This window comes from Cryptococcus depauperatus, chromosome 6 (genome assembly GCF_001720195.1).
Source record: "Cryptococcus depauperatus CBS 7841 chromosome 6, complete sequence".
NCBI lineage: Eukaryota > Fungi > Basidiomycota > Tremellomycetes > Tremellales > Cryptococcaceae > Cryptococcus > Cryptococcus depauperatus.
In genome coordinates this window covers 277,687-293,310 of record NC_089473.1, presented here as the reverse complement: position 1 = coordinate 293,310, position 15,624 = coordinate 277,687, and the positions used below count along the sequence as shown (strand labels likewise).

General features: G+C 43.8%; 8 protein-coding genes and 1 non-coding gene across 9 annotated transcripts; 4 read left to right on the top strand and 5 right to left on the bottom strand.

Annotated features, from left to right (window-relative positions):
• Positions 1 to 65: 65 nt before the first annotated feature.
• Positions 66 to 1,493, bottom strand: L203_104846 (uncharacterized protein; the record flags this gene model as incomplete). The annotated part of the gene is made up of 3 exons (XM_066214220.1): positions 66 to 710; positions 765 to 1,239; positions 1,294 to 1,493. 3 exons carry the CDS (start codon positions 1,491 to 1,493, stop codon positions 66 to 68), a joined length of 1,320 nt encoding a protein of 439 aa, XP_066070317.1.
• Positions 1,494 to 1,661: 168 nt separating this feature from the next.
• Positions 1,662 to 3,311, top strand: L203_104845 (uncharacterized protein; the record flags this gene model as incomplete). Its single annotated transcript, XM_066214219.1, has 7 exons — positions 1,662 to 1,757; positions 1,808 to 1,873; positions 1,925 to 2,202; positions 2,252 to 2,428; positions 2,484 to 2,679; positions 2,730 to 3,022; positions 3,083 to 3,311. The coding sequence occupies 7 exons, from the start codon at positions 1,662 to 1,664 to the stop codon at positions 3,309 to 3,311; spliced, it is 1,335 nt and encodes a 444-aa protein (XP_066070316.1).
• A 220-nt stretch (positions 3,312 to 3,531) lies between these two features.
• L203_104844 lies at positions 3,532 to 3,616 on the bottom strand. Its single transcript has one exon. It is a non-coding gene; the product is annotated as a tRNA-Ala (tRNA).
• Positions 3,617 to 3,910: 294 nt separating this feature from the next.
• Positions 3,911 to 6,499, top strand: L203_104843 (pre-mRNA-splicing factor CLF1; the record flags this gene model as incomplete). Its single annotated transcript, XM_066214218.1, has 8 exons — positions 3,911 to 3,976; positions 4,034 to 4,196; positions 4,250 to 4,452; positions 4,501 to 4,930; positions 4,978 to 5,262; positions 5,312 to 5,427; positions 5,479 to 6,184; positions 6,243 to 6,499. The coding sequence occupies 8 exons, from the start codon at positions 3,911 to 3,913 to the stop codon at positions 6,497 to 6,499; spliced, it is 2,226 nt and encodes a 741-aa protein (XP_066070315.1).
• Positions 6,500 to 6,834: 335 nt separating this feature from the next.
• L203_104842 (uncharacterized protein) lies at positions 6,835 to 8,075 on the bottom strand (the record flags this gene model as incomplete). Its single annotated transcript, XM_066214217.1, has 7 exons — positions 6,835 to 7,206; positions 7,263 to 7,316; positions 7,504 to 7,570; positions 7,613 to 7,740; positions 7,791 to 7,917; positions 7,967 to 8,017; positions 8,068 to 8,075. 7 exons carry the CDS (start codon positions 8,073 to 8,075, stop codon positions 6,835 to 6,837), a joined length of 807 nt encoding a protein of 268 aa, XP_066070314.1.
• A 645-nt stretch (positions 8,076 to 8,720) lies between these two features.
• Positions 8,721 to 9,336, top strand: L203_104841 (54S ribosomal protein L27, mitochondrial; the record flags this gene model as incomplete). Its single annotated transcript, XM_066214216.1, has 2 exons — positions 8,721 to 8,874; positions 8,933 to 9,336. The coding sequence occupies 2 exons, from the start codon at positions 8,721 to 8,723 to the stop codon at positions 9,334 to 9,336; spliced, it is 558 nt and encodes a 185-aa protein (XP_066070313.1).
• Positions 9,337 to 9,551: 215 nt separating this feature from the next.
• On the bottom strand, positions 9,552 to 11,411 carry L203_104840 (uncharacterized protein; the record flags this gene model as incomplete). Its single annotated transcript, XM_066214215.1, has 6 exons — positions 9,552 to 9,688; positions 9,757 to 10,011; positions 10,069 to 10,330; positions 10,378 to 11,193; positions 11,246 to 11,263; positions 11,319 to 11,411. 6 exons carry the CDS (start codon positions 11,409 to 11,411, stop codon positions 9,552 to 9,554), a joined length of 1,581 nt encoding a protein of 526 aa, XP_066070312.1.
• Positions 11,412 to 11,692: 281 nt separating this feature from the next.
• On the bottom strand, positions 11,693 to 13,076 carry L203_104839 (DNA repair protein RAD51; the record flags this gene model as incomplete). Its single annotated transcript, XM_066214214.1, has 8 exons — positions 11,693 to 11,732; positions 11,782 to 11,910; positions 11,956 to 12,041; positions 12,093 to 12,222; positions 12,268 to 12,532; positions 12,582 to 12,728; positions 12,784 to 12,928; positions 12,987 to 13,076. 8 exons carry the CDS (start codon positions 13,074 to 13,076, stop codon positions 11,693 to 11,695), a joined length of 1,032 nt encoding a protein of 343 aa, XP_066070311.1.
• Positions 13,077 to 13,294: 218 nt separating this feature from the next.
• L203_104838 (uncharacterized protein) lies at positions 13,295 to 15,605 on the top strand (the record flags this gene model as incomplete). The annotated part of the gene is made up of 4 exons (XM_066214213.1): positions 13,295 to 13,717; positions 13,773 to 13,825; positions 14,051 to 14,762; positions 14,829 to 15,605. The coding sequence occupies 4 exons, from the start codon at positions 13,295 to 13,297 to the stop codon at positions 15,603 to 15,605; spliced, it is 1,965 nt and encodes a 654-aa protein (XP_066070310.1).
• Positions 15,606 to 15,624: the final 19 nt, after the last annotated feature.

Here is a 15,624-nt window from a genome sequence, read left to right as displayed (position 1 = left end):
GAATCGGGACATACAAAAAGAGAGAACTGATATATAGGGCTACATTTTGTTCCATATATTGTTTCTTAACGAACACGTTTTCTCTCTCTCTCAAAGTCTTTTTTATAATACCCAGTTTTATCTTGTCTATCTCTCTCATCTCGCTGCTCCTCTCCATCCTTTCTTCCACAGGCACGATCACTGTATCCATCACGAACTTTGTCATCATGCCTGTCTCTTCTTTCTCGCTCTTTAGCTTTCCGCCGCGCGCGTTCTTCAATCTCATACTCCTTCTCCTTATACTTTGCCTTTTCCCTGTCTATATCAGGATATCTATCCCGTTCCCGATATCTATCATCCCGTTTCTTTGTTTCCATCTCATACCCATCGTTTCTCCTCTTACCACTGCTCTCTGTGTTGTCCATCCGGACTGGCTCGCTCTGACTCATGGTACCGCCAGGTGTGCCACTGTCTTCTCGCCGGACCATCACTCCACCAAGATTGTATTTCATTCTTTCTTTTTTGCCTGGGCCTCTATTTTTTTTACTTGATCCCAATCTACTAGGCGGGACATGATTCTGTAAAGCAGTGGCACCCAAGCCAAGAAGAGCAGGACGTAGTTTGGGTTCATGAACTTTAGTCCCTTGCGATTGAGGTGTCCAGCCCATACCCCGCGCCATGGCTTCTCCAAATGCTGATACGGGCACGGCGGCATAATCTTCTAGTGATGACTTTTTGAAAAGACGATAGTCAGCAGTGACCAATTCCCATTTTAAAAAACTCACTTCTTCTGGTAATGCTACCATATCGCGTTTCAATGCTTCTTCCTCTGAAAGAGGGATGGTGGCAGTGTTTATAGCAAGTTCACGATCAAGACAGTCTTCTGTTTTTGCGGACGCCTCGCCTGCGAGGATAGCTTGAAGAGCCTGTTCATCCAGTGTAAGAGGTTCCTTCTTGATCTCGGATGAATCTATCTCTTGTTTAATTTGTACATTGCCGACAGAGCTAATGTTGTTCTCGGCATATTCGGTCTTGACTTGAACATTGCCATCCGTACCATTCACTGGAGCTTCAGACCTGATGGCAGTTTTTCGTAACCCAGACTGTTGAAAACCATCGCCAATCCTCTCATGCGTCTCTATGATCTCGCTTGTCGTTCGAGAGTCTGGCCGGTATAATGGCGCACGGCGTTCGGACGATTTGCGCCAGTCAACATTGGGAAGTACAGGAATTATCAGAGGAGCTTGTTTCTTATCGCCGCTACTCGTGCCAAAAAATGTGAATATACCTAGCGTAAACTGGCAGTATACATACCCTAAAATTTTTCCATTGCCAAACCCTTCGATTTTTTCATCGATTGGCCTTTCATCTCTCTGGATAAGATGCTCTTCATCATCGTCTTCGTCACCATGATCTTCAAATAAACGGCGAGAAGGAGGTCCTCTGTTGTCTCTGACCTGAGGAGGCTGCTTATATCCCGGAGGCCGTACTGTAAATGAAACTGGCGTTACCATTTCTTATATGTTAAAAAGATATGAAAGCTGTATTAGAGATAAAAGATATCTAGATGTACAAATTACGTAATATCTCACAGCTTCCTTTCAAGTCTCAATTGAGTTGTATCCTCAATATGATTCTTTCTGTCATTATATGACTTTTCATTCACTCATTTACAGCGCACAATGACAAACGTAGCGCAAGCCCTTCCACCTCCATTCTTTTCTCCCTACCTCGATGATCAATGTAACAAGATAAATGCAAAGCCAGTTCCTTGGGAGGTAAGCATGGCATCTGGCAAGGCAGGACACAAGCTAAGAAGAGATGCCAGGGATATCAACGAGCAAAGCTGCTCTCTGCTGATGAGCTTTTGCTACTCAAGTCAATCATAAAACTTGTGCGCATATCCTAATACATTCGTGATAAGCTTACGAAAAATATACCATAGCCACCAGCTCAGCATTCTACTGTCTTTGCAACTCAAGGCTTAGATTATGCCAAGCTTTACATTGACCTATTACGAAAACTGAATCGAGTGGATACTGTCCAAGCAGTGCTTGTCTCTATCAGTGATATGCTTGCAGACACTTCAACAATTCCTTACTTTCACAACTTGACATCACCAGAGCAACCCGAAGACCCTTATGGGCCCATTATGAAATGCTTGTCAATGGAAGAAGAGTTTCCGGTACTAGCTAGTTTGAGGATACTTGCATTACTCATTGCGTATGCTTGAAGCCTCCAAATGCTCATATGCAGGCTGACGGAGACATAGTACTGATCTCAAACCGTTCCCTCAATCTCTTGTCCCAACGTTGCTTAATTCTCTTCAAAGTTTGCTGAATGGAAGCCGCATACCTCTTTGGGAAGTAGCTGCACAGGTTCTTGGAGCCGTTCTTGGTACAAAGCAATTCAGGAAGGCCGTATGGGATGAGACTGATTGCATCTCGGGGTGAATATCTTTTCAAGGACCCTTGTTCCATTGGTGCTGATTTATTTGCAACTAGCTTAATCAAGTCTCTTAAAACTAACCCTAACCCTCAAGCTCAATATTGGGCCATCTTTTGTATCTGGCAATTATCGTTTGAGAAAGAGGCGGCCGAGAATATGGATAAAAGATTTGATGTCATTGCTGTCCTTATAAACGTGGCCAAAGCAGCTGTTAAAGAGAAGGTTACCCGTGTGGTTGTTGCTACTTTCAAAGTGCGTCTTTTTGTTTAGATTTATCAAACGGCATGTCTGACCGAGCGCAGAATCTCATTTCTATTGCCCCGAAACAGAATCTCCCCTCCATGTTTGTAACGAAACTTCTCCCCTTTGTTACCTCCCTCCAATCCCGCAAATACTCGGATGAAGAAATCATTGAAGATCTTGACTTTCTCCGAGAAGAGCTCAAAACAAGGCTAGAAGGTATGAGTACGTACGATGAGTATATCAAAGAGCTAGAGAGCGGGCATCTGGTATGGAGTCCTGCACATGAGACGGAGGACTTTTGGAAGGAAAATGGGATGAAGATTGGGCAGGAAGAGAACGGTAAAGCTATCAAGTATGTCTCTATTGCTTCAAAGCAAACTTTGAGTGGAACGATTGACCTTGATTCTCTCAGACGCTTAATAGAAATTATCACTACTTCAAAAGACCCTACTGTCCTCGCTGTCGCCACTCATGATATTGGGCAGTTCGTCAAATATGGCGGCGATCGTTCCAAGCGGATGATCAATGATCTCAATGGTAAAACAAGGGTGATGGAATTGATGAGTCATGAAAATCAAGACGTTAGGTATCAAGCTTTGATGACAGTGCAGAGACTGATGAGCCAGCACTGGGGCAAATAAGAAAGGTAGGCAAAACCAATGCTAAAAAAAACAAATACATCTTGTAGAATTGTAAGCATGTCAAAATGATCTGATATGGATGTGTTGCATAAGCTTGCTTGCCAATAATGCCTGGCTGTGCCTATATTTTATTGTTGTAGAGAAGGATGCCAACATATGGTTAGAGTAAAGAACGTGAAGATGCTTGAAATGTTTATAGAAACATAAAAAATAAAAAGAATGGATCAGCTGGGAATTGAACCCAGGACCTTTCCAAGAGCGACGAGGTTGCAAATGGAACGTCTTAGCCACTGGACCACAAACCCATCATGATATCTTTGTCACACTTTTTGTTTATAGTTTATAATGATTGATTTTGTTTTTTTGTTGTGTAATTCGCATCAAGGGATCGTTATATGCATAAACTATTTCTGTATGTATGCAATAATTTTATACGATAGAGGCCATTTGTTTGTCTTGAAAAGTGTTCATCTAGTGTGCCACATCTACGTTTTGATCCTTAAACGCCGCTGGAAGTGTCTCTTTATTGATTAATTGTTGACAACTTTTTTACAATCGAAAATCATTAAAATACCATTCAGTAGGCGTATAAATTGGCCATGGCAGGAAAAGACCCAAGAGATCGTGCCCCTAGAGTACGAAATAGAGCTCCTGCAGCCGTACAGGTATGTTGTGACTGCTCGCCGTATGAAGTGGACACTAATATATCTAATCTTTGATAGATTACCGCGGAACAGCTCTTGAGAGAAGCTCAAGAAAGGCAAGAACCTGCAATCCAGGCGCCCAAGCAGCGCGTACAAGACTTGGAAGAATTGACAGAGTTTCAAGGGCGAAAAAGAACAGAGTTTGAATCGAGGATTAGATATTCGAGGGATAGTATCTTGAGTAAGTATCTGCATTTTTGCGATCTTGAGGCTTGGAGGCTTATGTGTTCGCAGCATGGATTAAATATGCCCAATGGGAGGCCAGTCAAAATGAGTTTGAGAGAGCAAGATCGGTGTTTGAACGAGCTTTGGATGTGGACCCAAGATCAGTCGACCTCTGGGGCAAGTACACCGACATGGAACTAAAAGCAAGAAACATCAATCATGCTCGAAATCTCTTTGACCGCGCAATTACTCTTTTGCCCCGTATTGATGCCGTGAGTTTATGACCATAGCTATACATATGTGCTTAACAGATGATTCAGCTCTGGTACAAATACGTTTATCTAGAAGAGCTTTTACTCAACGTCCCTGGTGCTCGCCAGATCTTTGAGAGATGGATGCAATGGGAGCCAAATGACAAAGCTTGGCAAAGCTACATTAAGCTCGAGGAGCGATACAATGAGCTCGACCGCGCTTCCGCTATCTACGAACGCTGGATTGCATGTCGGCCGATCCCCAAAAACTGGGTTACCTGGGCTAAATTTGAAGAAGAGAGAGGCCAACCTAACAAGGCCAGAGAAGTCTTTCAAACCGCATTAGAATTTTTTGGAGACGAAGAAGAGCAAGTGGAGAAGGCCCAGAGTGTCTTTGCTGCGTTTGCTCGAATGGAGACTAGATTGAAAGAGTTTGAACGAGCACGAGTAATCTACAAGTTTGCTCTGGCGCGACTACCAAGATCCAAGTCTTCTAATTGTAAGTCCGTGGCTGGGTAGTGTGCCACAAAGGCTGACATTCAATAGTGTATTCTCAATACACCAAATTTGAGAAACAGCATGGAGATCGTGCTGGCGTAGAGCTTACCGTACTTGGCAAACGACGCATTCAGTACGAAGAAGAGCTTGCCTATGATTCTACAAACTATGACGCATGGTTTTCACTTGCCCGACTTGAGGAGGATGCTTATCGGGCGGACAAGGAAGATGGACAAGATGCAGATCCGACAAGAGTTAGAGAGGTATACGAGAGATCCGTGGCGAATGTTCCTCCAGCTGCGGAGAAGCGTTACTGGAGAAGATATATCTATTGTACGCATCCCAGTCGTGGCTTGTCGCAAAAGAACTAACCGTTCACTAGTATGGCTACAGTACGCTGCATTTGAGGAAATAGACACAAAAGACTTTGAGAGAGCTCGTGATGTGTATAAGGCTGCCATCAAGCTTGTCCCTCACAAGGTTTTCACATTTGCCAAGGTCAGTTACGTCTCCAAACTTAGTAAATGATATGTGCTCACCTTCTGATAGCTCTGGCTTGCTTATGCTTATTTCGAGATTCGACGTTTAGAAATTACAGCCGCACGAAAAGTTCTTGGCGCTGGTATTGGCATGTGTCCTAAACCTAAACTTTTCACAGGCTACATCGAATTGGAGATGAGATTACGTGAATTCGATCGTGTCCGAACACTATACGAAAAATTCTTGACTTATGACCCTTCCCTCAGCTCTGCTTGGATACAATGGACCCAAGTTGAAGCCGCTGTAGAAGACTTTGAGCGCGTACGGGCTATCTTTGAGTTGGCTGTAAAGCAATCTCTCGATATGCCAGAAATCGTTTGGAAAGCGTACATTGACTTTGAAGCTGGGGAAGGTGAACGTGAACGAGCACGAAGCTTGTACGAGCGCCTTCTCGAGCGAACATCGCATGTCAAAGTCTGGATCTCATATGCTCTGATGGAGATCTCAACTCTTGGTGAAGGGGAGGATGAAGAAGGCAACGAGATTGAGGGCGAAGCGGGTGATGTTGAGGTAGCTCGACAAGTGTTTGAGAGGGGTTATAAGGACCTTCGCACAAAGGCCGAAAAAGAGGACAGGGCGGTGTTATTGGAGGCCTGGAAGAACTTTGAAGAAGAGCACGGTGATGAGCAGACTCTGAGCAAGGTGCAGGAGATGATGCCCACAACTAGGAAGAGGTGGAGGAAGGCAGAGGATGGTAGCGGGGAACTTGAAGAGTGTACGGTCATTTGTATAAATATCATATTTGGAGAAGAGCTGACGCACTTTTTACACAGATTGGGACCTTGTTTTCCCTGACGATGAGAAAGAAGCCAATCCAACTACCTACAAATTCTTCCAGGCAGCTCAAGCTTGGGCTGCACAACGGACAGCCGAAGGCGGAGAGGGTGGCTTATCGTATGAGTATACAGACTCTGAGGAAGAGAATGAAGATGATAATGATGGAAGCGAGGGTGAACGAGATGCTACAGGCGAGGAAGAAGATGAAAGAGCAAAGGAGAATGGCGATGGAGATAAGATGGAACAAGAGTAGTCACTTTATACTCATCACCGTACTCCAACTCTATGCATTAGCACTAATATTGCAATAATTACAGTCACCTTTAGGACTCTCAGGCCCTACTTCGGCTATGCCCTCCAGACTTGAAGATATCCCGGAACATAGATCTGTGACCATCTACAAAGCTCCACGAATCTTTTTGTTCGTGATCTTCTAATTGCCTATGAGCTTCAAATACGATGCTTGCGCTACCAAATTGCTTCACGGATTTCATGCACTCAGTCACGCCTCGAAGAAAATGGACAACAACGCCACGGGACTGATCCAAAAATGTGGTAAAAAAACTCACATAATATATCTTGATGGAACTATTTGATAGACGAGAACCACTTGGTCACTACTTCGGGTGAAGTTACTAGCACATATAGTTCCTCCAAGGCTAGATTTACATCCAAGATGAAATCCAAGACTTTTGATAGCTCAACGACGAAATTAGTCAAAGACAAACACATTGAGCGCTTTAAAAGCTGTTCTTGGAATACTTGCCAGGCGTTTAGAGGCATAAAACGTTTCGATGAAGAGATAGCAAGATTAAGCATATCTAAAGCGGGGCAGCAAAGTAGCTGTGGAAGGTCTGGTGAGGTTACAGTAGTAACTGACACATGATCAGAAGCTGCTGTTGATAGAGAGAGGAAACGTAGGTTAGGCATAGGGGGACAGGATGTGAAATTGAGCAGCATCTAATAGAGCGATTAGGCTGCAGATATTTGAATCGACCATTGACTGCACAACTTACGCAATTTGGAAGAGCATCGAGTGATAACTCCAGTATATCTCCTTTTGTTTTTTTCTAAAAGTCTTGATACACTTATTCTAGATATCCTTGTGCATCTCCACAATGCCAATCGACGTAGACTCCTTAAGTGTGGGGTCATTATCTTCAATATGGTATCGTCTATCAAAGATTAGGCCTGTTCCCTTCCGGTCAATCAATCAATCAAACGGGTTTCGCTACGATATCGAGTTATCTAACAAACAATACTGAGCTCTTTGAGGCTTCTGCTCGCCCTCATGGCAAGAGCAGCAACTACGTCTAACAGTTTGCTTACGAAGTGAGGATTGGGCACCATAATTCTTAAGTCTTACAGGAAATTCATGCCACCGATAAGACAGGGATTGTAATAGTGATGAGCATGACCTGATAACACCAGAGAGCTAATTTGCGGCAGTTGAGAAATGCTTCTCAACAAATCGGGATTTAGTAATTTGTCTCGCTAAACGTCCGGTATAAGCTTGTAAATATCTAATACAGCGAAATGCTTACTGCCCAAACCAAAGACTCCAAATTTTTCATTCTAGACATAGCCAGTTGAGCGTGGTTGTCCAATTTGGATCGTTCTTCACTTCTAGTTGCCAAAGGAAAGAACCGAATTTTTAACAAATGGTGCGAGCTGTGTTCGATGAACCTTTCCCGCTCAAGGCTGTACCAAGACGACAAACCAGATAACACAGTTCTGGATTACGGTATAGAGACTCAGGCAGCATGTCAATCTATACTCTCGTGAGTCAACTCTATCACTTGATGGCCATGGAAAACTTACTTTAACATGAGAGACAGCTTCTCCTATACCAATATCAAGTTTTGACGACTCTGTACTGCCAAACGATGTTTACAAGGCCTTATCCATACATGATTATAGAGCTTTCTTCTAGCAACTCTCTTCCATTCACGATATACTCGACACAACACAGCCAAGTCTTTTGGTTTGTCAAAGTTTTCCAACACAGTTGACAAAAAAGCTCGTCATATGAAACAACTTGGCTAATGGCAAGGTTCCGGAAAACCTTTAGTCTTTGGCCGCTCAAGAGGAAGAGGGTATACCCTTGGCTCTTTAGATGGACTTTGGGGTTTTGCTATGTCATTTTGTCGAGAAAGATTAGTATGAGATGATTTACTCCATTGCCTTGCTTGGAGAAACATCTTGTCAACCCAAAGTGGCTGACGACGCAGATTCTGGTTCAGCCTTATTGTTCTCAGCTCTTCTTGTGCATGCAGGTCTGCTTCATTCATTTGTTCATTTTGTTTTAGTTGAAGCCGAAGTTGTCTTTTATAAATTGAAATTAAAGAAACAAATGAAATGGGTGGAGGCCAAAAGTTGTGAAATTTATTTCGCCCACCCTGTTAATCGCCTTTTTATTATTATTTCTTATTCTAATTTACTCTTCTTCTTCTCTTTCAGACACATCTTTTGCCATGTTCATGTTGAGCATTTTCTCTCGCCATTCAAGCTTTCACAATGGATTTACACTCTTCACGCAAATCAGATACGCTTCAAAAGCATCTGGTGGAAAATCCAAGAACGGAAGAGAGTCGGCTGGGAGAAGATTGGGAGTAAAGCGGTATGGTGGTAAGTCTTTCTACATTGCTCGTTGATGTCTTATTCAATTGACATTCAATGTCTTTAGATCAATATGTTAGGTCTGGTACCATCATTGTACGCCAAAGAGGCGCCGAATTTCATCCCGGACAGAATGTAGCCCTTGGTAAAGACTTTACCCTCTACGCTCTTCAGCCGGGCTACGTCAAGTTTTATCAGCACCATCTTCCTTACCCTCATTTTTCTCGGCCAGACCAGCCCGAGCCAACAAATTTGGCCCCAGTCAAGAGACCAAGGCAACTGAGGCAATATATTGGTGTAGTCAAACAAAAGGACGAACAACTACCGAGAGATGAGAGGGCTTTGGGTAGGGAGAGGAGATTTTGGGGCTGGCCAAAGGAGAAAAGCATAGAAGAGGTTGACACTATGGGTACTATGGGGGATGTTGCAACGACTGAGAGCTTGGCTGGTTCAGCGGAGATGAAGGCTTAAACAGGAGCAGTGATGCAGTTATTATTATGACCTGTCGGAAATCGGCTGCTTATCTTCTAGTAAACTCATGGGAGAATTTATATTAAAGAATTATAGATCTATGCGTTTCTAAAAGAAAAATAAAGAAACAGTATGAAAACCTAATGTCAGCCATCATCCCTATCTTTGCGTTAAGCCCTTGTACATGTTGCTTCTACTTGAATCTCTACTTGACTCTAGTACCCCGGCAAGTTTCTAAAGTGTTTGATCTGAATTGCCTCTTCAGAATACGATCTTGGCTGCATGTGTTCCCAAATAGGATCAACATCAGGCCCATCCAGATCACCTGCACCATCCCAACCCCAACACCATACTATATCATCGCAGTGATCAGTTTTGTATCATATTTTATACTTGATTAAACGATGACTCAAGACTTACCATACTCTGGTCCAGGTTGGAAATCTAGTTCTTCATATTCTTCTTCAGTGAACAACCTGTCATGCGGACCGTACCAACTCCTATCCTGGGGATCGGAACGTGGATCATCAGGCAAACCGCCTATACGCTTGTATCCTCTAATGGCAGTGAGATTCCGTCGTTCAGGATGAATAATATCGTAGACCTTCTTGTCATAAGCGAGCTTGACCCGAGGGACCATAACGATTCGACCGTAACCAGCGTTAAAATAGTCATCTATGAGTTCAAAGTAAGTTGAGTGGAATGGTGAAATTGTGAGCATGCAAGACATACTGCAAATAAGGGAGCATTCAGAAGCAGAGCATTCACCATTCGTTAATTTGGCCATCCTGAATCTCACATGAGGAGGATCATAAAATGGAGCAGGGTCTAATACTGCGATCCCATTCCAACAGGATTGCACTTGAATTGGAAGATGTCGTTGGAATCGATGGTTAGACTCGGTGTGATGAAAGATCTGCTCAAATGGAGCATTTTCGAGGGCGGTACCGTTGATATCTCGGGCGACCCAATTGTCATAAAAGACTGGCGCGCCCTGCATTTCAAAGTCAAAAACTGCCATTATGAGAATGCTTGACTTACAATTTCATCATGGTACATGTAATCGGACGCGCAAGTTATGCCAGCATTTTGCCTTCTGCTCTGCCAAATCAACTCCAGCAAATCATCCACACAAGGAAGAATATCATTCATAAACACAACTGAGTCAAACACTTCGCCTTCATTATCTCTCAACTCGTGAAGAGGAAGCATGGCGGCATTTCTGACTTCTGCAAGATATTCGATACGATGGTTGAACAGACCTCGTGTTCGCATAGAGGTGCGAATGGTAATTCTGAGACCAACTGTTCGAGCAAGGGCATCAAAAATCCTGAGCAGAGCTTTGGTTTGGTCATTGGACCCGTTCTCGTAGATTGACACAAAAACATTTTGATATCCCAAAATAGCGGAAACTCTGAACAGAGTCGCAAAGATGTCGGGAATAACGTCAAAAGAGTTATACAAATTGATTGCAAAAAAATATTTATGCTGATCTGCTTGTAGATCTCTTTTAATACTCTCTAATCTTGACTCCCCGCTTGTATCCCTATTGATTTGTTGGGCATCTTGGCCACTACCAAAGATCTTTGCAAAAAAACTCTTGCCATTAACCCATGACTTTTTATACCCCACGAGCGGAGTATATCTCTTCTTGGCCTGCTCGACATAAACAGGTTGAGGATTTCGCAAACATTCTTTGGTATGGTGTGCCGATAAGCTGCTCATCAACTGGAGGATGTGTAGACGTTGCTGAACAGACGGGAGGGTGACTTGTGACCGTTGAAGACGGGATGAGCCAGAGATAAGATTGGGTCGTATTGACTTTGCCCCATGGCCTCGCCATGGCTCAGCACTAGACTATGAAGGCAATCGTCAGCCCTCTTTCTCAAGCTCTGAAAAACCTTTTTACATCTCCACGTCGAAGTAACTATTCACTGAAATCAGCGCTTTCTTTCCAAAGTTTTACCTCTCGCTGTACTTACCGAAGCCACCAACAGCCCAACGAGGATACCGACGAGAAGTGATCCCGCGGAGGGCAATTTTCTCCCTAAAAATAAAGAGCCAACTGGCTTCATTGGTACTTTTTTAGAAGAGAATTTGGAATGAAATGAAGAAGAAAACAAAGAAATGTCACTCATTATTTCCTAGTTAGCCGAAAAAAAAACGCGTCTCAAAACGGAATCTTTTTATTATTAACAAAAGTCTCAAGACAAAAACATGACAGTACCTTAAGTAGGCAGCAACAATTATACATGCAAACAGCTATGAATCTCAAAGAGATTATCATACAATATCAAAAGCCCGAAAACATCACTGAGTAGCAAGACTGCACGTTATCTTCAAAACTCGAAGCAGCCTACTCTTGCAATTCTTCCGGATCACCAATACCATTCGGACTGCATTAGCAGATCAGCATCAACCAAAAGGAGTAAAGCAGTGACAAACTTGATGGCAAAGATGGCCTCGGCCTCGGGAAGACAAGGGCTGTCGACAATTTTACATACTCGCGACGTCCCTCGGCCTTTTCGCAAGTTTAGACGTGTTGTAGAAGCATGGGCCATAATGTTTCCGCCGCTGATCTGAGTTAGTCCTGAACAAATTAATGATACATGGACGCACATTGGTTTCTTTGCATCCGCAACCGCAAATTGTCCACCATCGACTTGGGCGACTACCTGATTCGTCACGATGACTGCAACGCCAAACTATTGCGTGTCAAATCGCCTGCGTGATGGTTTCGCTAAACAAAAACTTACTTCATCGGCGAGTCTCATCAAAGTTCTCAGAAACTTGGCCAAGTGCATTTGTCTCGCCGACAATTCACCTCTTCCTGAGAAGTCTGTTCGATATAAAGAAGTACAAGAATCAACAATCAACAACGAGAATCTGTCCTCTTGTCAGATACTTATCTGCTTGAGAGATAAAACGTACCTAGACTCAGCCATCATGGCACTCGCTTGTACCAATAATTGTAACTGGTGATCTGCATTATATGCCCTAGCATAGGCTATATTGTCAAGCACTTCTTCTCCATCAAGGCCATAACGTTCTGCCACTGCAAGCATACGAACGGGCCGAAAAGTTCCTTCTGTATCAATGTACAAGCATTTGCCTTCACCTCCACCCATTGAAACGGGAAGCTGACAAGTGACAGCGAGAGTATGGCAAATTTGTGATTTCCCTGTTCGAAATTCGCCTTGAAAGAGTGTCAATCTCAAGGTGATGGATGCCAACCGGAAACTTACCATAAAGCTCTGTGATGGCTCCTGTTTCAATACCGCCTCCTAATATTGTGTCTAAACCGGTTGAACCTGTTGTGATATGAACCAACTCAGATCTTCTGGAATGAATTTCTGTTGCAGTCGTAAAACCCATAGGAACCATCTTGCAAGCTGTCGGTTTGATTAGAATTCGTACGATCAGACAGTGTTCTGTTATTGGACATACCCTCGGCAAGAATCTTATCCGCTTTTTGCTCACTAATACCTTTAATGGTGCATAGTGCCTTTTTTGGAGTGAAGGCGACGGCTTCAACAGTATGAAATCCAGCATCGGAAAGCTTTTTCGTATCTTGGGCTGAGATACCAGCCTCCTAGCAGGAGCATAGACGTAAGCAGGCATCATTTCAAGCCGTGATGCCTAGCACTAACTTGTAATTTGGCAACAAGAAGAGGAGCTAAAGGTTCAAAGTCGTCATCTTCTCCTCCTTTGCCAACAAATGGGTCTTGTTCGTGAGACATTATAAAAAAAATTGGGTGGCGAGAGAGAAAAGATGATAAAAAAGGGAATGTAAGTAAATGCAAGATTTTATTAAATAGACGCGTAAAATGGTTGACTGGATTTACGCGTTTTTTACGTAATGCAATTTTATTTTTAATTGAGACGCTGGTTGCAGAAATTTATATATCATTTCATTAAAAGAAAGTAATTTGAATTTGAACTCTGAACAAAATATAAAATGAGTGGTATTCCATCTCTAAATGATAGTATAACAGCAGCATGGAATACAGCACCAGTACAAAAGAAGAGGGCTCGCAGAACCCTTCCAGTCAACGATATATCCACCCCGCTAGCAGAATCATCTACCGCTTCCGGCACCCAAACTCCTCTTGAACAACCACAATCAACGCCACCTGCACCGAAGAGGAAGCGGCCGAAGACAAGCTCGTCGACAGTCGCAGCAAAGTATGCTCCTCCCGAAGTCGGTATGAACGTGCTGGGTGGGTTGCAGAGCCAGATTACCCAGTTACTCGAAATTGTTGCGTTGGCGTTGGTCCATCCAGAAATATATTTGCACACGGGTGTCCCTAGACCCAAGGGTGTCTTGTTGCACGGCGTTCCAGGTGGCGGCAAGACACAGTTGGTCAAATGTCTTGCAGGAGTCAGTTAATTAGAAGCCAGGCAAAGCTTATGCTAATCAAGACTGCTCGAGATAGGAATTGCAACTGCCGTTCATTTCAATCTCAGCGCCTTCAATAGTATCTGGCATGTCAGGAGAATCTGAAAAGACCCTCCGAGATACGTTTGATGAAGCAAAAAAGATCGCCCCTTGTATTCTTTTTCTCGACGAAGTCGACGCCATTACCCCCAAACGAGAAAATGCGCAGCGAGAGATGGAACGACGTATTGTCGCTCAGCTTCTCACGCTGATGGATGATTTAGCAGTGTCAGCGGAACCGGTCATCATTATTGGCGCGACTAATAGGCCTGATAGCCTGGATCCTGCGTTGAGGCGAGCAGGAAGGTTTGATCATGAAATTGAGATGGGCGTACCCACCCAAGAAGGAAGAGAGCAAATCCTCCGAGTTCTCTGCTCCAAGTTGCGTATCTCTGGCGATGTTGACTTTCGAGCGCTTGCCAAGTCTACTCCTGGATACATTGGCGCAGACCTTACAGCACTTACCACAGAAGCGGGAGTGATTGCCGTCAAACGCATATTTGAAGAAATGGGAACAGGTGAACGTGAATTTCCTGAACCTGATGGACTAGAAAATATGGTAATCGATGATGTACCATTTTCAAACCTTCCCCAAGACATTCGAGATACCCCTATCGCTAAGTTCCTTATAAGTCACCCCTCACCACTAACTCCGGATCAACTTGCTACTATTTCTCTCACCCCTGCAGACTTTATCGCTGCGCTCAAGATTGTCCAGCCAAGTGCCAAGCGAGAAGGTTTTGCTACCATCCCCGACGTCACATGGTCCGATATTGGCGCCCTCTCTGCCATACGAGACGAGCTACATATGGCTATTGTACAGCCCATCAGGCATCCTGAGTTATTCAGCGTAGTTGGCATTGATGCTCCTAGTGGTGTTTTACTTTGGGGTCCACCAGGTTGTGGAAAGACTCTTTTAGCAAAAGCTGTCGCCAACGAAAGTCGAGCCAATTTCATCAGCGTCAAAGGGCCTGAACTGCTCAACAAGGTGTGTTCTCCATCTTCTTACCATTTCTTTTGCTCCTGCCGATATGAAGCTTAAAATTTGAGACAGTACGTCGGCGAATCTGAGAGAGCCGTCCGTCAAGTATTCATCCGCGCCCGGGCTTCCTCTCCATGTGTTATCTTTTTTGACGAACTCGATGCCCTCGTTCCACGTAGAGATGACTCTATGTCTGAGTCGTCTGCCCGGGTTGTTAACACCCTTCTCACTGAACTTGATGGTCTCGACTCACGTAAAGCTGTATATGTTATTGGTGCCACCAACCGACCTGACATGATTGACCCTGCTATGGTACGTCCAGGCCGATTGGACAAGCTCCTGTACGTGGATCTTCCAAGCGCAACCGAGCGATTTGAGATTCTTAAGACACATACGAAAAAGACACCTATCAATGAGGATGCTTGGTCAGATATCAAAAGAGTTATCACTTCTGATAAATGTGATGGATTTTCTGGCGCAGATGTTGCTGCTCTTGTGCGCGAAGCTGCCACACTCGCTTTAAGAGGTGCCTTAGAAGCGATAGGAATGTTTGAGGCGTCAGTAGAATCAGAACCTATGGACATTGTAGAGAAAGGTACCAAGTCGTTAAGAGTCTTGCCTGAACACTTTGCAAAGGCCGCGCAAAAAACATTGCCAAGTGTTTCAAAAGAACAAAGACATAAGTATGAAAAAATGAGAGATAAGTATGCGGGAGTTCCCACCAAAAGAAAGAATCAAAGAGAAACAGAAGCAGTTATAGGGGAGAATGAAGTTAAAGGATATGGTATGATTGTTGACGATGTCGGTGGTGGAATGAAACAGATGGGGGAGACGGCCTTTGTGACATAGGCAACTATGACTTCCTCTC